At 45.8% G+C, this 20,854-nt stretch overlaps 1 protein-coding gene across 1 annotated transcript; it reads left to right on the top strand.

The window, feature by feature from the left end:
* The first annotated feature begins 1,061 nt into the window (after window positions 1-1,061).
* On the top strand, window positions 1,062-20,773 carry CHMP4B (charged multivesicular body protein 4B). The gene is made up of 5 exons (XM_056507596.1): window positions 1,062-1,379; window positions 15,669-15,846; window positions 16,486-16,600; window positions 17,130-17,256; window positions 19,953-20,773. Exons 1-5 carry the CDS (start codon window positions 1,184-1,186, stop codon window positions 20,018-20,020), a joined length of 684 nt encoding a protein of 227 aa, XP_056363571.1. The 5' UTR covers window positions 1,062-1,183; the 3' UTR covers window positions 20,021-20,773.
* The last annotated feature ends 81 nt before the right edge of the window (window positions 20,774-20,854 follow it).

Consider the following 20,854-nt stretch of genomic DNA (forward strand, 5'->3'; position numbering starts at 1 on the left):
GCACAAAGAAAGAGAAGTTGAAAGTCTCTAGTAGCCACCAGGCTGAGGTACTCGAGACTTGACTTCCTTATAGATTTTGTACATAGGAACTTATTATGGATTACATCATGGAATTATGTCCACACTGCCCCCACAGCTCAGAGCATGTGACTCAAATGTCCAGGAAATGAGCTCACAGCGAGTCACCACCCGTTAAACAGCCTTGGGGCCTCAAAGATTTGCATCTGTGCAGTTGGCATGTTAGAAAGGGAAGTTTGAAAGAATAAATTCTCCAACAGCAGAGCAGGCTTGAGGGGTGCATGAAGGGGAGTCACCCCAGCGGTGGGATGGGTGCTGGAGGAGGGGACTGGCACTGACAGGAGGCTCTGGCTTCAGCGTTTCCAAGGAAGGGGATGGAGCTGGAAAGGGGCTGGAGGTGGAAAGGGGCTCAGGCTGGAGAAAAGGAGGCTCAGGAGGGACCTTGTGGCTCTGCACAGCTCCCTGACAGGAGGGGACAGATGGTGGGGTCAGGCTCTGGGAACAGGAACAGGGACAGGAGGACAGGGAACGGCCTCAGGCTGGCCAGGGGAGGTTTAGACTGGATATTACAAAGAATTTATTTTTGGAAGAAGTTGTCAGACATTGGAGCGGGCTGCCCAGGGAGGTTTGCAGTGCCTGTCCCTGGAGGTGTCCAAGGCTCTGGGCTAGGGACAGGATGGGGATCGGGCACACGTTAACCCCTCAATGACCTTGCCGGGCTTTCCCAGCTCGAGTGCCTGCGCCGCTCCCCGGGCCGCCACCGCCCTGTCCCCGGTCACAGCCCGGCCCCGCCTTCCTGCCCGACACCCGCCCTGACGTCACACCGCTCCGTGACGTCAGCCAGCCCCGCGACGTCAGCGCGCCCCAGCGCCACTGCCGGGTTCCGCTCGGGAGACACCGCCTTCCCGGCGTGCCCCGCGCCCCGCTGCTGCCGCGCCTCCATCTCCCAGCAGCCACCGCGCACGGAGCCTGCGGGCGCGCACGGCGCTACGGCGCAAGGCACGCCGGGATTTGTAGGCAGCGCGGGGGCGGCGGGGCGAGGCGGGCAGGCGGGCGGAGTCGGGCGGCGGCGGCGGCCTCGGGCCTCGGGTCGGGTGTGTGCGGGGAGCGGAGCGAGGGGAGCGGGCACCGCAGCTGCACGGCCTCGGCCCGGCCCCGCGCAGCCATGTCGGGGCTCCTGGGGAAGCTGTTCGGGACGGGCGCCGGCGGGAAGGGCGGCGGGAAGGGCCCGTCCCCGCAGGAGGCCATCCAGCGGCTCCGCGACACGGAGGAGATGCTCAGCAAGAAGCAGGAGTTCCTGGAAAAGAAGATCGAGCAGGAGCTGGCGGCCGCCCGCAAGCACGGCACCAAAAACAAGCGCGGTGAGCGGGGGGGGCCGGGCCCGAGCCGGGCAACAGGTCGGGAGGGCCCAGGACAGCGCAGACGCGCCCGTGCTGCCGAATTCATACCCGGGCCTTTATTTTATACCTTAGCGCCTTTATTCTGGACCTGCTGCCATCACTCGATCCCTCAGCGCCCTCTCCGGCGCATTCACGCCCGGCCGTGTTTCCTCATCCCCGTGGGATTGCCCCGTGTGGGACTCGCGTCACTCCCTCGCCGTTCCCGTGTCGCGATTCCCGTGTCGCGATAGTGCCCGGCTCCTCCGTGGCGTTCCCTTGCCGTCCTTGCCGCTCTCACTCTGGGAGAGGTCAGGGAGATATCCCAGCTGGAACAGCCTGGCAGCTGCGGTCAGGCCTTGGTCTGCCCTGCTGCTGTTTTTTAATTCGAACCAAAAGTCTTTATCAGAACTTGCTTAGTGTAAGGCTTTGGTTCAATCTGTGTCTTAGAAAAGTTCTGACGTGTTGGGGAGAGCAGGAGTTACAGCTTTGTTCGTGGGATGAGGAACTTCCAGGGAGAAAACTGGCCAGAATTAGAAGGGTTTCTGGAAAATAAGTTGATATTCCCTTTTCTGGGAATAACTTGGGTTATACTTGTGCTTTGTTTTGTGTTCTCATGGAAGTATTTATTCTTTTGGACACAGTGTTTTTCTGGGGTTTATTCCCTCTCCTCAGCCCCCCTCCAAGAGGCTTTTCCACACATAAATGGAGTTGGTGTTTCCCAGGTGGAGCTTGGCTTCCCTGGGCAGGTCTGGCTGTGTTTTCCAGGCAGTGCTTGATGTGTCTGGACATAAGGAAGTTGTCACATTACCCATTCCAGTGCTCTGAAAACAGACTTCTTGTTTGTCTTAGCTTAGTCATTACAAGTTTTCAGGAAAGTCCTGATTTCTGTGTGGATGTTGCCCTCTGTGTGCAGGGGCAGGAGTGGCTCTGCTGTGGCACAGGGAGCTGCAAACACAGGTCTGGCAAGGGTTAATTGGCAGTAATTACCCTGAGGAGTTTCATGTCACTCCTTCAGTCAGCACTTTCAGTCTCCTTCCTGACTGCAGAACTTTTGTGTGTGGGTGAAGTGGATGGAGCCAGCACACGAGGGCTCAGGATGTGTCAGAGGACTCAGCAGAGCCTCACTTCAGGCTTAACCAAGTCAGTTCTAAGTCAAATACATTGCAACAGTTCTAAGAAGTGAGTCTGTGCTGTGGTTTTTGGCCTAGGAGAACTCAATATGTGTCTCAGTCTGCAGTTTCTTCATCTTTTGGGCCTCTTGAACTTCAGCTGTTTATCTCACCCTGCTGTAAAGCCACCTCTCTGCTGCCCTTCAGAACCTTGGGATTAAATTTCTTGGAGGTGGAGGAAGGAGGAAAAGCTGCCCATTCACCAGCAGGGTTCTGGGTCAGACTAATTGAGGGCTTGCAGCAGCACAGGAGCCTGAGGAGTAATTAAGGAGCTGTGAATAGGAGAAGGGTAGGATGGTTTCTGCTGGAAAATGAAACCACTCTTTTTTCCATTTCTGGATCTGAGAGGCCAACTGTTCCTACTGAGCTGTGAGTTAAGGCAGCTGATTGTCTGTGGCTTGCTGGGAAGTGAATTCCCCTCAGGACACACTCAGTTTTTCTGAGTTCTAGTTGTCAGTCATCAGCTGAGCTCCTACAAATTGCATTTTTTTAATATCCAGATATTGGACTTTTCCCTGTGTGACTTCAGGCTGGTTTAAAATCCATCATCTATGCAGCTTTGATGCAAAGTCACTTACATCCCTATTTTAACTGAAAATAAAAATATATTGGTTTTATATATGGAAAACTGTCATTTTAATGGAAATACTTTGATATAGTTAAAATGCTTTCAAGTAAAACTGAATGAAAGATAATTAACTAGAGATTATTTTAAGTGTTGGCTCAACTTTTAAAAAATTAAATTTGAAGCATCCTTAGGCTTAGTTCTCCAAGACTTAATCACTTGACTCTGGCATCCCTGCTGTTCCTGGAGGATCTCCTGTGGATGGTGCACATTTGTGATCTCAGCTGGGCAGTCCTGCTGAGGTCCTGGAAGCTGCTGTGGGACAGCCAAAAGAAGGTGATACAGTGACACAGTGGGAAGGGGATGCCTGGAAGATTAAAGCCACCTTGGGAAAACGTGGAATGGCATTTTTGTTGTCCCAGAGGAAAGCTGGGTGTCTGGCACACTTGAGGAAACAAAAGGAAACAGCACCCTCTGCTCCCCAGCACACACTGGGTGATTGTTCAGGTGCCAAGTGACCTGCTTCCCAAAGGCTCATTCACTCATTCCTGCAGCTCTTCTGGAGTTTAAGGAAAGCTTAATCTAAGAAACTTTGAGGCTTCTGGTTCCTGTGCCTGCCCCAAGCACATGCAGGGTTTTGTTAATTTATAAAGTTATTTTACATGGGTATTTTTCATAATCTGCATTTAGGGTGCACAGGCTGTGTAACCAGACAACTCAGGAAATTCTGAGGTTATAATAAGGAACTTTGTAGTATAAATTTCCTCATTCTGTGCTGTTTCTTGCCATGGGAGACTCTCAGCTTGTATGAAAAGTTCTGAGTGTGCTGGGGAGAGCAGCAGTGGTGGCTTTAATGTGCTTGCCGTGTTTTGTCCATGGGATGAAAAACTGTCAAGATTAATCAGCATTAGAATGGTTTTTTGAAAACAGGCAAGTTACTCTTCCCTCTTCTGGGAGGAACTTGAGTTACACTTGTGCTTTGTTTTGTGTTGCCATGGAAATACTCAATCTTTTGAAAACAGAGTGTTCTGGGGTTTGTCCCCACCCCTCTAAAAGCCCTCCCACATTTTACCTCATGAGCAGTGGATTTATTTACTCCTGTCAATGAATTTCTAGAAGCAGCAGCAGTGAGTAATTTGAGCACTGCTCAGGCAGTGTCTCACTGCATTTTACATCTGCCCTGCAAATCAGCTTTGCTGTGACAGGAGCAGAGTGCAGCTGTGAGCCTGACCAGCCCCGTGCTGCTGCTGCCTCCTTTTATTCCGCTCCAGTTTGTCCCTGGTGTTTCATCTGGGATGTTCCTCAGAGCTCAGGCCTTGTGATACAAACAAAGCTGCTCCACCTCTTCAAGGTTCTGGAGCTCTGGGTTCAGTGCTCAGTTTCAGGGGAGTTTAAGCTGATCCTAATCACTGCTGCTCTGGTGTTTCTGTTCCTGCAAAGCTGAGCTGCCAGAGGAATAGCACAGGCACACAGAGGAACAAAGGGTTAATTCCTGGAGCTCTGACAACCTTGGGTATAAAAATCCCACAGTCTGTTTCTCCTGGAGCCCAAAGCTCAAGTTATGTCTCAGTGTGAAGATTACAGCAGGGAGAGGGACTCAGTGCTGCCAGTGTTAAAAGCTGCTCGCTCAGGTTCAGATCCACAGTGAGTGGATGCAGTTTGGTGCCTGCCTGCCACTGATCTTATTAGTTAACATTAGGGCCACAAACAGTGGAATGGGTGAAAAGCCAATATTGTGCCAAAATATATTCAGGCTTTAGCAGGAGAGTGACATTTCATGGATTTTCCCTCCACTCTGGTTTCTGTTAGTGAGCAGTTTTTCCTTCCTGATGTCAAAGTTTTTCTTTTCACTGTACATTAAATATAATATTAGGTTTTCTCCTCAGCACTGAGTACATAAAATAGATGCAAACCCACTGCTAGATTCCTGCTGTATAATTCAGGCTTTTCCTGGAAAGAGAACACTCATATTCTCCACCCAGCACCAAAAACAAACAAACCAGGAGGTTGGGCTTAGGCTGAAGTCCTGAGCCCCACCTGGGGCTTTCAGTGCTGCCTCAAGTGATAGAAATCAACCCCTTACGTCCTTTCACCTTTTTTAAGCTGTCCCACCAGTGTGTTGATGGGATTTCCCTGCAGCTGGAGGGTTCTGGTATCAGAATGCCCCTGTCAGGGAACCTGCCTGGAATGCCCAGCTGGGACTGGCTGAGTGAGGCTGCTCCAGGAGTGGCCCTGCCTGTTCCTCTGTGCTGCTGCTGGTGTTTGTGTGGGCAGGGCATGACTTGGATTAGCTTGCTGAGCTAGAAAAATCCCAACTCTTACCAAAAAAGAGAAAGAAAAGTTGTTTTCCACACTTAACCACTCAAATGCTGGAGCTGGCTGGGAGAGGGAGGCAGGAGTTTGATGGGAAGGAGGAGGGAGGGCAGTTGTGCCTCTCCTGGCAGCAGTCCCTGCTCAGAGGCACTACCTGTGATAATACATGTGATGTGGGACACAGGATCATTAATTGAGTCATGGCAGCAATGCCTGCAGCATGGCCAGGATGGTTTTGATTAGAATGTTGGGTGCTTCAAAGGGTGCAGTGAGGGAGGGGAAGCTGCAGCCTCAGCTCTGGGCAGGGATTCAGAGGGGCTGTGTGAGCCTCAGATGTGGTTTAAAGAGAAGTGATTCTCCTTCCAGAATCAAATGTGACCTGGTTTTGTTTCCATGAATCTTGAGGTGCTGATGGAGGGAAGCAAGAGTCCTGCAGCACCTCCAGTCCATCTGTAGGCCCTCAGCCTGCCACTCTGTGTTTTAAGTCACAGTCTAACACAAAATTGATGTTTGAGTTCCAGGTGCTTCTCCATAACCCAGGGCTTCAGAGCAGGAATACTGATGGCAGTGCAGGCCTGAGTCCTTCATCTTCCCCCCGAGGTTAAAGAGATGAGCATTCACCACCTGGCTTGGGAAAAGTGAAAATTGCTCTTTTTAATTAGATCTTATAAAACAAGTGGAACCTTCTCCTTTGGATTCTACCTTACCTGTGTTTAGCAGAGGTTTTTGGAGATAAGACTCTGGTATAAAACAGTTTGGGAGCAGTGGTGGGATTCACAAACACTTTTTAAAAAACTGCTTTTAAAAGTGGTACAAAACCCCCCTAAACCCTGTGATTCTGCCACATGACATTTGGTAACTGTATTTGATGCAATACATCCTTCCTCTGTTCCTGTACTCTGTGAGGAGGGAAACCTGGCACGTTTGCAACTACCAACTTTGTCTTTATTACTTTTTCTCTCAAAATGTATTAAATGTTGGATTCTAGAATCTCATTAAACTCCAAGCCTGATTACTGAGTCCTGCTCCAGGGCTCCTAGGCTAATTCAAAAACTATAATTTGCAGGTGATGCAAATTGTCAATTTTGTTTAACCCTCTTTTACTTAGACTTGTGCTGAGTTGTGGAGAGTTTATCTGGACTGGGATGCTGTTGGGCTTTGCATTTGCATGATTCAGCTCCCAAAAAACCAAAATTGCATTGCCATTTCTGGTTTTTGGGTACATGATGTTTGTCCCAGAGACATTGGGCTGTGTTGTGAGCAGCAGGTTTTGCAGCCAGCAAAGTGTGGACATGAGTGGGGTTGTAAAGTAAAATCCTGTCATTTACTCACAGCACTTAAAAATGGATGATTTTTGCAAAACAGGCTGGGGGAGCTGGGGGTGTTCACCTGGAGAGCTGAGGACTCTGAGGAGCCACTTCCAGGGTTTAAAGGGGCTCCAGGAGAGCTGGAGAGGGACTTGGGACAAGGGATGGAGGGACAGGACACAGGGAATGGTTTCACACTGACAGTGGGATATTGGGCAGGAATTGTTCCCTGGGAGGGTGGGCAGGCCCTGGGAATGCCCAGAGCAGCTGTGGCTGCCCCTGGATCCCTGCAGTGCCCAGGGCCAGGTTGGACACTGGGGCTTGGAGCAGCCTGGGACAGTGGAAGGTGTCACAGGGGTGGCACTGGGTGGGCTTTAAGGTCCCTCTCAACCCAAACCACTGGGATTGCATGGAACCTTCCTTGTGGCCAGTACCAAGGGCAGTGGAGTGGCCACAGTGACCCAGCACTGGTGGGACACAGGAGGGCAGAAGTGACAGAAGCTTCCCTGTGTGAAGCTCAGTGCCAGGCTGTGGCAAAGGCAGTAACAATCCTGTCCATGATGTCCTTCCAGCTGGAAAAGCTCTGCTGTGCCTTCCCCTGGACTCACTGTTGAGATGAACCCTTGCCATTTACCAGTTTCTAGGAGCTAACAAAATTATGGGATAATTATGTGGGCAGCTGCTGTCTTGCAGCTCTTTTCTGGTGGCAGTGAATGATGGAAGTTTGGAGGTGTCCACAGAACCAGTATCACATCTCTCCTGCCTTTACTGGATGTGATGGGATGTGCTGTGTCACTCCTGTGGTGGGGTATGAGTGTCACCAAACATCCACCTTGTGTGTGCTACTCATGGCTTGGCAGGATCTCATCCAAATTTAGGGCTGTGTTGGCTTCAGGTGAGTGTCCAGAGGTTCAGGTGTAGTGGAACTGAAAAGAGAAATGTCAAGAGACAGGAACATCAGTGATGTTCAAACATTTGGAGGTGATTTTGGTTGATTATGAAATAAAACAAGTTAATAGAAAACAAACTTTATCATGGGCTCCCTGGGAACTGCACAGTCACTGCATCTCCAGTGAAGGAGATTTCACTTCCTAAAAATGCCTTGGCAGCCTTTCCATGGTGGGCTCTGGGTGTGCCCTGTCCTGGGAGGACAGTGAGATGCAAAAAGGGTTTTTTGTGAGTTTTTCCCTGGCAGGAACAGTTTATTGCTTAACCTGGCTCTGGAGTTGATCCCAGCCTCAGAGCATGGGATTGCCATTAAAAACTGCAATTCAGCCTCAAAAAAATACTGCAGTGTTGCCACTGGAGTGTTTGGAGGTTGAGTCAAAAAGTACAAACTTTTTAGAAATAAATATGGCTTGTCTTATTTGCTTTATAACTTTTGGCTTTCTGGAGGTTCTCAGCTTTTCCTCCATAGTCAGTGTTGGAATCTCAGCATTCACAAAAAAAGTACTTTTTCACATCCCAAAATACCTCATCTGGGGAAGTTAGGCTGTTAAGAAAAATGCTAAATATTATGACAGCATCAATGAAATTCTTAGACTCTAATAATAATGGTCCAAGACTGGAAAATGCCTGATGGATTCCTAGGCAGTCACTCTTAATTCCCCAGGAAGAAAAGGTCTTGAAGTGTGCCATTTCAGGGTAGGATCTTCTGAGTTTAGGGAACTGGATTGTTTGTTTTGTTTTTTGTTTTTTGTTTTTTGTTTGTTTTTTTGTTTTTTTTTTTTTCCTGTGAGAAAACAGCATTTTGAGATACTTAAGAGCTACTTCTATTCCTGCAAAGTTGAACCTGATGCCTTTCTGGCAGGGATTCAAAGGAAGGTTCTGAGTTTTCACTGGAATTCTCTTTAACAAAGAATTACCTTCGAGAAAAGGTTTTCTTCAGCAACCACAAAATAAAGAAGAAAACCCACAAAGAGTATTTGCAGGCTGTGAGAATCTCAGGGACACCTTAAGGAACATACATTTGTCATCCTAAAAGTTTAAACTTTGGTTGAACACTGAATAATTATCTCACTTCACATCAGAATTTTATGTCTGTATCAAAGGAGGTGCAGATTCTTTACTGGCAAAGTTAGTGGCAGTTGGAAAGAGTAAAAGAGGATAATTTACTCAAGCAATCTTACAAAATACATAATTTAATTTGGAAAGAAGAAATGTGTTTTGGGTGGATCAGCTTCCTTGCAATCCCCTGCCATCATCCAGAGACATGCAGGACCCTGAGGAGTGAGAGACTGAAAACTGGGAAATGCAGTGCAAGCTTTGCTTCCAGAGGGTGGATCAGATTTCAAGGAATGGTTTGAAACTTCAGGCCTGGATATTTTTGGCTGAACCAGCATTTCTTAGACTCATTCCAGCTCCTGGGTGGAACAAAGCTGTCTCTGTAACTTGGATTTCTCATTCCTGGTTTTCTCATTTGAACTCCAAGGGTCACTGTAGATGACTTTTTGGGACAAAACTGTCCCAGAGTTGCCTGGAGATTATTTTACAGAGGATTATTGACCAGAGGAGTGTTGCCTTGACATTCAAAGGACAGAGGAACCCCCTCTGGGCTGTGGATGTGGGACAGGATGAGCAGTCCCTGGTGCAGGGGCTGAGCTGATGCTCTGCCAGAGCCAGGGTGGGATGAAGGTGCTGCTTCCTCTTGTGTTTGGGTGCTGCTGTATCACAGCCCTGATTGCTGCTCTACAGATGCTTTTTTCTTTATCTCTTTGGTTTTTTTCCTTTTGTGCTTTTATAGATTTTTAGGGCAGCAGTGTTTATTGTTTTGTTTCATCTCTTGCACAATAGACTAAATGTTCTGGCACTGCTTTGCTCAAGAGGGAAGTTGTAATCTTGTATTTTAAAAGGTTAGGCAGAAACCTTCTTGTATTCTCTCCCTGGGTTTGGGTGCTTTATTGAAATAGTTTTAATGAGTCATAATCTCTGAGCTGGGAATAGTTGCCTTCCTTTGAGGACAGGTTTGGAAACTTTATTAGAGATTTAATAAACAGGCAGAGGAAGACAAGGGAAGGACCAAGCCTTAACTCTGCTCATGATTCCCTCCTAGAAGTGCACATTTCCCAAAAGAAAGGTGCAGGAGGCTGCAAGACAGGCCTTGGCATCAGGGAGCAATGTGCATCATGACTTTTAGACCTGAACAGATCCCTGAGCCAGCAGAGCTCTCAGGAGGTGATCCTCAAGGGAAGGAACTCCTGCAGCCCTGGAATTGATGAGGATTTATTTATAACCATCCTTTGGTACCTCTGTGTCCCAACCACTTGGACACCACAGTGCTTAAAAACACACCTGGCTTTTTGGACCTCTGACATTTTGTATTCTGAGACTCACCTGGGATGAGCCTTCCTTGGTATGGCCTGGATGTCTTTGCATTGAACCAACACAATTAACCAGTCCTGGTTTAAGTTCTGGAGCCATCAAACCTCTGCAAAAAGGTTCTTATTCAAGGCAAAACTCAAAGTTTGGTCAGTCTGTAGTGACCAGTCTTTTTATCTGCTTGTAGCATTGGGGGATAATTTGTTAATGGCTTTAAATTCCCTTCTTAGAGTTTTTTTTTGAGATCTGCTAGGCAGTTTGCTGGATCTCAGTAGTGAGAGAGGAGAGTTGCTGCCCAGGATACTGCAGGCAAGGCAGGCAATTACTGCTTCCACCTCCAGTGCCCCTTGTTTATCCCATTCCAAGGACAGCCAGGATGTTGTTCCTGATTAAATTTGCTGCACAGGCGAGTGCCAGGAAGATGGAATCGTATTTTCAGAAGCAGCAAAAATAATTGCACTTCTTTCTGCAGAGCAATTTATAGATGGATGCACAGAGTAACGTGCAAAAAGCTCTGCCACTATTAAGTTGATTATCTCAGTCCTGTTCAGTGCAGCTCCAGGGGCCAAGGCAGCCCAATTTGTGCAGCTCTCACACTCTTTATTATTTTGGCATGGCTGACATTTGGTGCACATTATTTTCTGAAACTTTCTCATGCCATATTAATATTGTTGCTGTCCCTGTGCCCTGGCACCTCTGCTGCTGCCATCTCTGCCGGAGAGAATGCAAGAATTAGCTGTGACATGAAGTTATTTTTCCCTTCAGTTGGAATAATCAGAGTTATTAACTCCAGTGGCTTCTCCTGGAGGAGAAGCCTCTCTATTTTAGGTGTCAGTGTGAGTTTTGGGAGGGTTTTGCAGAGGCACTGTGTGTGGATAAATTGGTGGCATCATCAACACTTGGGCCTTGGTCAGGTGTATTTTTTAATTCAGTGAAACTCCTGAGTTCTGTTCCCGGTGCTCTTTGCTCCTCTCAAGCTGAAATGGGTTTTTGCCATCAAAACTTGAAGTTCCAATTATTTAGAGAAAGCCTTGTTCTTCCAGGTTTTCATCTGCTGATCTACTCTTTTCTATTATGATATTTAACAGCATTAATTCCACAGCATAGCTGTGTAGATAAATATCCCAGGAACACTGCCTGTCCTACCAGTGTGGAAGGAATATTTATTTGCAGGAGGGTTGTTGATTTTCAACAAAACCACTGACATTCATAGTCAATTTTTCCTCTCTGAGTGCAATACCATGTAGTAAAATTGTATTTTTATTATCCTGCAAGCTGCTTATCTCAGTGAGCATTCATCTCATTTGACTAACAAAATGCTGTAAATACTGCAAAGAAAATCATTAGACTTACAACACTTCATTTAATAATAATAATAATCTGCCTATACACAGGTTAAAATCATTCAAAATACATCAAATTCTTACAGATAGCATTTCTGGAGGACAGAGTGAAATTATCTGGGTGAGCAGTTGTGTTTTGCTGACTGATCTGCTGACAGAGGAGGAGAGTCTGGCTGAATGACTCTGCTCTTTTCACTTCTGGGTGTTCATTAGTCAGGACAGTGACACAAGTTCTGCTGTGTTGGGGAGCTGGCTCCTGTCAGGGACCTTGGGAATCACCCTGATCAAAGTGGAGGTGCAGAACTGGAATTTCTATCAGTGGGGGTTCCCACAGAAGTTCAAATAAATAAAAATTAGAATTCTGCAGTTCAATCAGAGGCTGAAAATAAACTCAACCAATCAACAACCAATGACAAACCATCCCCCAAAAAAACCCAAACTAAACAGCCAAGAAAGGAAGTTTTTTATGTGTTAAAAAGTTTGAGAAATGTTCTTTAAATTTTGCTCTAGTCATGTTTTACATTCAAGAAATTGAAGCAGCCAGCCCAGATCTCACTGGACTTGGCTGCAGTTTTATTCCTCTCTGGAATCTGATGTTTTCTTTGGGAGAATCCCTCTGTAAAAAGGAACTGCAGAGATCACAGCCTGATGCTCATTAACAGAGAAATTTTCCATTCCTTTGCCAATGGAAAAGAGGTAGTAAACTATTGATACCCATTTTAACTGGTCAGGACTCTGTGGGGCAGTCTTTATGAACAAAAACTGGCTCCAACATCTCTGTCACAGCTGATAATAAAGACAATTAATATATCAAAATGTCATATAGAGAAGGGCATTTTGGCCTACTCACTGTTCTGATTGATGACAGAAGTCACCCAGGTAGTTTTTAAATGCATTACCTTTAATTTTAATAGTAATAATTATATATGAATATATCTAACTGCTTTTCCCCCAGTCATATATATTCTCTGAAAGCTTTATTACAATTCAGATAAAGTGCAGCTAAGGTTTGTTATCTGCTGTTTGTTTTTTTTTTTTTTTAGAGGATCTTTAATTTGCACATTGGACTTGCAGGTTAAAACACTCACTGTGCCTGGTAAGGAGGAGGTGTGGGTTGTAAAGGTTGTCTAAAACTCTCTTTACTGGCAGGTTCTTGCTGTTGTTGTGTGAAAACTGCCCATGGAATGATCAGATATTTTTGCTGTCACTGAGGGTTGTATTAAATGAAAATCCCCTCTTGCAGCAGCTGTGCTGCTGGTTTTTGTGTCCCAGGGATATTCCAGATGAGTTCAGCCACTGATCCAGCTGAGGCCCTGGATATCAGGCCCTGTGCAGGAGCTGCTGGGAGAGGCTGGCCCAGCCATCTGGAAATCTTGCATGGCTTTTGGCTCCAAGATAAGGAGTTAGTCCCACTGCTGGAAAGCTGAGATCAGCTGTTCCTAGAAAATTGTGCTGGGTGATCTCTACACCACGTCCCAGGGCATGAGTGAACTCTGCCTGGCCAGGGGATAAAAGCTTTTAACTTAGTGTATGGTCCCAGGTCCTGCTGAAGCAGTTCCACAGCAGTTAAAGCTGGCTATAAATTGCATTTCTGCCTCTCTAATTACTGCCTTGGAAGCAGTAAAGGCATAATTGGGGGTGTGGGTGCTGAGCAGAGCCTCTGCCAGGGCTGTTTGATGTGATTGCAGCCTTTGAGAAGGGCAGAGAGAGGCCCTGTCCCACTCTGATTTCAAACACACCCAATTCCTGCATGTCCATAATGCTACAGGACATTTCTGTCCCACTGTCTCTGGTTCTTATTTGTTTCTGATTTTGGAAAAAGGTTGTTTTTTTGTTTTGTTTTTTTTTTTGAGAAAAAGAGCCAGTGTAATTCCCTTCAGATCAAGTTTTTATAGCTTTGACTTGGATAAAAACTTAACAAAAACGTGTTACTCTGATAACATTTCAGTAGGTTCCTGATCTTTGTCCTTAGGAAGGAGAGGAGAAAAGAAGAATCTTCCTTGGTATGAAGTAGCACAAATCCATGTTAAGTTTAGGGGCAGAGCAGTTCTGGTGCACAAGGTGTGGGTGGCAATGGGAGGGGCAGGGTTACCTGATAGGAACTTGTGATCCTTCATGATAATTCTTGCAGTGTTTGGTATCTAAGCAGCTTGTTTTAAACACAAACATGGTGCAGAAAAACTGCATTTTTTCATTTTATTTAATTGTTCTCAGAGAAAGCTGGAGGGGGAGCTGTACATAAATTGTAGCACTTTACTTGGCTTTGTATAATGTTATATAATGTTATAAAATCATTGGTTTTGCCAGTAATTCTACACGAGGTACAAAATTCTCAATAAAGAACATCCTCTTGTCCTCAGGCATTTATCCAGCATCTGTCACTATATAAACAGCTATTATCAGTTTTTATCCTTCTGAGTAAGAAAACTTCACATATCCTTAATTAAATCATTAGTGCAGAATGAACCAGCCTAAATATCCCAGCAATGTGCTGCTCATCACTTTATGATCTGGCATAAAGCTGGAATGTTTGGGATATTTGTGTTGTGCCTCATTCTGCAGAGCAAACATTGTCCTTTGAAAACCCCCTGTTCTCTCTCCTGTCAGACACAGGGATGTTGGACTGGCCCCAAAACTGGGGAGATTTACTGGCCACTGGAGTGGAAGTCAGTGGCTTGTTTTGGGTCATGGGCTTCTCTTGGAACAGTTCAGGTGTTTTAGTGGCTTCTCCTAAATATCCTGAGCTACTTCATGTGCTTGGCATCCATAGCTACACCTTCCCAAAAAAAAGTGCTTTTTTTGCTCTCTAACACATTAGTTAATTTGAAATGAACCAAATACAGTATATTCATAACCAGTTGCAGAGCTGAAGCTCTGTTTAGGACTTTCAGGACTTTATCTTGCAGGACTGGCAGCATCTCAGGATGGCATCTGCCAAAACACCTGGGGTACCTGTGAGCTCCATCAGCTTTTAGAACAGCCACTTTGTGTGTTTTCATCACAAATCTGAGTTAGCAGCCTCTGGACGGGGAGATAAGGGAAGCTGTCTCTTGTCAGCATTTCCTACTCCTTGTTTCCTGCTCTCCTCAAAAAATTCTGCTTGGAAATGACACCCCTGAGAGATTTAAAGCTTTTATTTGCCTTTGTTCCCTTTGAGCTTTGGGGAGGGCCAAGCCTGATTTTTAGCAGTGGTGATCCTGTGTCACATGAAGTGGTTTCTGCTGTGAGACTCTCAGAGATCAGAGCACTGAAAAGAGAAATGAAGTGTGTGTGTGGCTGAATGCAGGAACTGAGGGCTGTTGGAGCAGCAGCTTGGGGCTGAGGTGAGGTTTAAAGTGCCTGGGGTATTGTGTGAGCAGGGCTGTCCTGGAGAGGCCAGGGGGAAGCTGTCCTTGTGTCCTGCTCCCTGTGACACGAGGTGCTTGTTGCTCTGAGCCCCATCCAGCCTGGCCTTGGACACTTGCAGGGATGTGGCATCAACCACACTCCCTGTGAAGTTCCCTCAGTGTTCCAGGAATGGCCATGCCCATGATTCCTGTTCTGGAGAAGAGCTGCTGTGGGCTGTTGTCACCTGTGTGGGTGGGGTGGGTAGGGCAGGTTGGACCAGTCCTCCCACACTGGTCCCCAGGGCTGGGAGCTGTCCTGGGCTCCCCTGCACAGCCCACCTTGTGCCAGTGCTCACAAGCAGCAAATTGCTCAAACCACCTTCAGTGAGGGCTTCTCTCAGCTCAGGCTGTGTGTGGACACCTTCTAGGAGGAGTAACACAAAGCATACATTAATGCCAACATGTTCAGAAGGTGTGTTTCACATTAAAGTGCAAAGCTGAGGGAACATTCCTCCTTGGAATTGAACAAGCTGCTTCTCCCAGGGGTCCAGCAGGAGGGGGGGACCTGCAGCAGCACAAACACCTCATGTGGCAGGGGCTGCACCAGCAACTCTGCCTCCTGTGATGGGGTGAGGGTGAACAAGGGTGGTTTTGGTGGATGAGCTGGGATATTGAAGCTTTCTGTTTGTGGTCTCTGTGGTGTGTTAGGGGTCTGCTGTGACAGGTGGTGGCCACAAGGCAGCAGCCACCCCTAAACAGCTTTGTTGGAGGAAGCAAATCAAGGTTTGGGAAGCATAGTTTATCTGGGAAGGATGGACAGCCAACACTAGAACATGTTGAGTGTTTCTCTGTGCTGAGTGGCATTGGTGCAAAGTGAGAATGGCTGTTTGGGACAAATCTCATCAATCCCTCCTGTCCTTTGCTGTGCAGCTGCCCTGCAGGCCCTGAAGCGCAAGAAGAGGTATGAGAAGCAGCTGGCACAGATAGATGGCACACTATCAACAATTGAATTCCAGAGGGAAGCCCTGGAGAATGCCAACACCAACACTGAAGTGCTCAAGAACATGGGTTTTGCTGCTAAGGCTATGAAAGCTGCTCATGACAACATGTGAGTTCCTCCCTCCTGCATCTTTCCACGGGATCTGCATTTGTTAGAAAGGTGGAGCTGGAGCAGCAAAACCACCTTTTGAAAGGCTCTCACTTAAACCAAACTTGAACAAAATATCAATGCTTCCTTAGTTTACTACTGATTTATTTTCTGCATTTATTTAAAAGCTGTGTAGCACCACAAAATGGGAGCCTGGAGCAGTTACAGATCCAACTTGTAGCAGCTAGAATTTTAAGCCTCAAGAGGGGGTCTTAAAACTTGTTTTTCTGCAGTGGAGTTGGTGTATGTAGCAATAATTAAAGGTAAAACTTCATTATGGGAATATTGTGCTTGCTCTACAAGCAAATATTGTGGATGTAATAATGCTGAATCAGGGAAGAGAGCAAATTATTATTAATATCAGTGGTGCAGAACAAAACCTCTCCCTGGTGTCTGTATAACTGCTGGGAGCTAAGCTTGCAGGGAAAAGTTAAAAATACATCTCTAATTGTATTGAGACCAGGGGGATAAAACCCAGACTTGCATGCAAAGTGTATTTTGGAAATGTCACTGTGGTGTGGCATTTCTACAGAACCCAGGAAATGCAATGTTGATTGGGAAGGTTCCTGCTGGTACTGACTTTTTTCCTTTCTTTTCCAGGGACATTGATAAAGTAGATGAATTAATGCAGGACATTGCAGAACAGCAAGAGCTGGCAGATGAGATCTCTACAGCCATCTCCAAGCCAGTAGGATTTGGGGAGGAATTTGATGAGGTATGGCTTTCAATTTGCTTCTGTTTGTACCAGTGAGGCATGGAATCCTCTGGGTTGGGAAGCCTTGGGATCAGGAGTCCAACCACAGACCCCATCACTACCCTTGAGCAGCTCATCTGCATGGCTTTGAAATCCCCCCAGGAGTTGTGACCTCTAGGAGTTCTTTCTCTGCAGATCTGCACCTTGTGTGTGCCTGGGTGCAGGGCTGGGCTGTGAAATCTCTCCTGAATTGGTAGTGGCTGTGACCTGGACTTCATGCTCAGAATGGTCTAGATGGCCTGACTATTTGGACTTGGATTTGAGAATATTTGGACTTGGATTTCTCCTATGTTTTCTTTGCTTTCCCTACCCTCTGAGACATCAAGTACAGGAATCATCACATCAGAATCAGACTCATCATCTCCTCCCTTTGCTCTGATCCTGTGTATTTGTGCTATTTTATTTAATAATATGATCAGCTATTTCTGCTTGTTAATAAATATGACTTAAAGTTCCTTCTTTTTTCTTTTTTTTCTCCTTGAAATCCTAGGATGAACTCATGGCAGAGCTAGAGGAACTAGAACAAGAAGAACTAGACAAAAACTTGCTGGAAATCAGTGGTCCGGAGACAGTACCACTACCAAATGTGCCCTCAATATCAATACCCTCCAAGCCAGGTATGGATCAGCCCTTACTGAAACATCCTGGGTCACTAAAAGTGTGCTTATTCATCTGCCAGCTCCTGGAATTTGGGAGATGTGGCTGCAGGAAGCACAGACATTTTGCTTTCTGAATCCCAAATCACACCCAGTGCCATTTCTCTGTAAGGGGCACCTGCCTTTCAGAAGCAGCACAAAAATCACTCCCTGTCCCAGGAGCAGCTGCTCATCCAGGTTACCTGCAGCCTGGATGATGCTCAGGGTGCAGTGGAGGTGTGGGACAAGGGAGCCTTTTTCCAGGTGCTGCTGGGCCAACAAGGAGGAAATCTTGGCAAGACACCCTGAGGTTGTAAAAGGGAGGAAGAGTAAATCAACTCATAAAATCATTCAAGTTGGAAAAGACCTGCAGGGTCATTTAGCTCCAGGCAGGTTCACATTGCCCCATGGATCCATGCTCCATTGCTGCTCCTTTGGGTTTTAATTTGATCCCTGCTGCTTTGGGTTTTTATTTGATCCCTGCTTTTCTGGCCTGTGACAGGATCTTCCCTTGGGGTTCCCCTCTTTGGGAAGGTGTGGGTTCCTCTGCAGTACCCAAGCCAGGCAGTCCCAAAGTCAGGGTCATTCCACTTCTAGAACACACATATCCAGGGAATTTCAGCTGGTGTGAGGATTTGACCTGGAGGCTGGACAAGAAGTGTTTATATTTACAGTGATGGTTCAAAGCTGCTCTTAAATCTGCACTGATGCCTCTTGTATGAGCATTACCCATGGAATTCAGCTGAGCTGGGACACCTCTGGCAGTACTCATGGGAAATGAAGCTTTACAAGTCCATTTTGCTGAATCTGCCTGACTGTGATGAATAACTAATAAATAATAAATAATAGACTTTGCAGCACTATTCCATGTTGGAATGAGCTTGGAAAAGGAAAAAAAGTCCAAAAAAGCAGTGGATGAAAATAATCCCAATTGATCAGTGTCTGTAATTATCCTGCTGCCTTTCCAGGCTGGGATGGGTGTGGGAAGCAGCAGCACTGGCAGAACAGGTTCTGTTTGTGCCACTCTCCTTGTGTGATACTCTGCTTTTATTCTGACACCACTTTTTGTGTGTTCCTGGTTATGTTTTGCCAGACAGAATTGCTGACCAGAGTTGGTGAAAGGGGAGGGAGTTCTATCAGAATATCTGAAATCTGAGATTTTATCAGATTCAGGAGAAATAGATTCAATGAACCAGTGCATTGCCTTTTTATTGCCTGGCTGGTTTAATGAGGTTTGTTCTCTGAATAATCTTAAAACACAATGCCTTGGACCCAGATCTACTCTTTGCATTTTGTGACTGCACACAAGTAAGAGGTGCTCTAATTGTGGACATATTTAAGGAGCTACAGAGCATAAAACTCAGGGAAACTCCCTAAAATAATATAAATTGTGTACAATTTTGGTAGTAAAAGCTGCAAGCACAAAGCTCAGTGTTTCACAGGATTTGTGCTAAGCTGCTTTTGGATGGAAATTCCATTAATGTATTTAAGTGGCACTTTTTGTTTCAATAAAGCTGCCTTCAAGGCTGGCACTTGGGAAAAATTGGGATTCTGGGGTGGTGTTGGGTGGGGATTTTGTGTTTATTTTTTGAACTGAAATTTTTTTTTACTTAAAACTGAATTAACAATGGAATTAAAAGTTTGCTTGTGATTACCATGGTCAGACTTCCAGAGGGAAAATTGTCCCTAATGGGTCAGGTTCATGTGTAATCATCTTTTTGGGAATAATAATGTGTCTTTTGAGGTAGAACTGACTGTGTTACCTCCTTTTTATCCATTGAAGGGAAAGTGACCAGGAGCTTTCCTGCTTTTCCAGCTCTCAGGAGCTGTCTGAGTTTTGGCTTTAAACAGTCTGAATGAGGAATTTTGTTGTTGGTGGGGTCAGAAGAAATTCAGGCAGAATCTGTTTTTGTTTAATGGAGTCTGGAGGAGCTTAATATAGAAAATCAAATTCCAGCCTTGTACAAATGAGGGGTCTGGAGCTTGGAGCTGACTCAGTTTTCCTGATGTAAACAGGAATGACATAAAACAGAAATTGTTTCACTCTTTCTTTTTTTGACATTTTTCAAAATTATTGCAGCTATATGTGGGTTCAAAGCTTTTTTTTTGCTGAGTTAATGGAAACTGGACTTGTCAGGTTATGACAGAGAGAATCTTTTTCTGCTCTGGAACAGCCAGGAATGAGGAGAGGGCAGTGCCCAGACCCACATCCACCCTGCTGCCAGGGAGCACAGGAGGAGGGGAGTGGGATGTTCTGTACATTCTGTACCTGACCCAAACACCTCATCTCTTGCATTTGCAGTATTGATGGAATAAGGAATTTATTTTTGGTGGGGAAGAGATTAATACTGGAGATATCAGATGAGTTTTTGTAAGAAGCTGCATCCCTCTGAAAGAGGCATGGAAATCATAGAAAAATACCACATTTTAACTTTCATGCCCACTGCCTTCTTCCTGTGGGAGCTGTTGTCTTTTCCCACTCAGAGTGGGACTGTCAGGAGGTTTAGCCCATGCTGGCTCTTTCAGCAAAGCACCTTTTACTTCAGTTCAAAAAGGTTTTGTGTATTTTTTGACCACAGGTGGCCTTGGGTGCTTCATTTACTGTTTTGTCAGTGGCACAGAGGCCACTGGGTTCTGTCAAGATTCCCACTCACTTGTTCTGTTTTGTGATTTTGCAGCCAAGAAGAAAGAGGAAGAAGAGGATGATGACATGAAAGAGCTGGAAGCTTGGGCAGGAACCATGTAACAACAGCAGCCCCTGGCTGGAAAAAAGACTTTGGTTACCTATTCTGGGTGCAAATGTGTTTTGTTGAGGAGAAAGCATAAGCAAAATGTCTTTATCTTTAATTTTAACCCAGAGCAGTGGGAACTGCATTGCTGTTTTCTGCATAGCATGGAAAAAAGTCTGCCCAGAGGAGAGAAGGGGGAGCAGGGGAATTGCCTGCTGTCGATACGGTTGAATTTCTGTAGAAAAGGTATTTGCAAAATCACTCAGCTTTGGGACTGTGCTCCTGCCACTGCTGGATCTTCATCTTCAATTTGGGCCATATATTGAATTGAAATAAGCTGAAAAACACTCTGTAATTTTAAGTCAGTTTAAGTGTGTCTAGGAGTCTTGTAAGGCATTTAAAAACCAGGAAAAGTCATAAGCCCCCATTGGCTTCTTTATTGTGTTTTAGGTGCAAGAATGCTTTAGGTTTTTAGTTCTTTGCCAGTTCTATTTATGTCCCTTGACTGCTGTGTGGCCAGCCCTGTGTCTGTCACCGCAACGACGTCGTCACTGTGCCCATTTTAATTGGTGAGAATGATCTGCAGTTGATCCACACTCTCTTGGAAGTAGGGAAGGTTTCAAGTTCAGTTGTACATTTTTCTACATAGCACTACAATGTTTATTGCTTTTTTGTGATAATTGATAACCCATTCAGATACATGCACACAATTATTTTAATTAAGAAACTACTATGGATTGCACTGTATTAAATATCTCGATTAATTTTCACCTGTGGCTGCTGTGGTCAATTCTGTGTCCTGTTTAAGTGATCTGGCTGTGGTTTAGGTTTAGTTTGGCCTCTTTCTACAT

This window comes from Oenanthe melanoleuca, chromosome 20 (genome assembly GCF_029582105.1).
Source record: "Oenanthe melanoleuca isolate GR-GAL-2019-014 chromosome 20, OMel1.0, whole genome shotgun sequence".
Taxonomy (NCBI): domain Eukaryota; kingdom Metazoa; phylum Chordata; class Aves; order Passeriformes; family Muscicapidae; genus Oenanthe; species Oenanthe melanoleuca.

Bases quoted from the DNA above. Each gene is read 5' to 3' on its own strand.
- CHMP4B (XM_056507596.1), top strand. From the start codon at position 1,184: ATGTCGGGGCTCCTGGGGAAGCTGTTCGGGACGGGCGCCGGCGGGAAG. The intron at 1,380-15,668 runs GTGAGCGGGGGG...TTTGCTGTGCAG, and splicing joins CGGCACCAAAAACAAGCGCG to CTGCCCTGCAGGCCCTGAAG. The intron at 15,847-16,485 runs GTGAGTTCCTCC...TTTCTTTTCCAG, and splicing joins AAAGCTGCTCATGACAACAT to GGACATTGATAAAGTAGATG.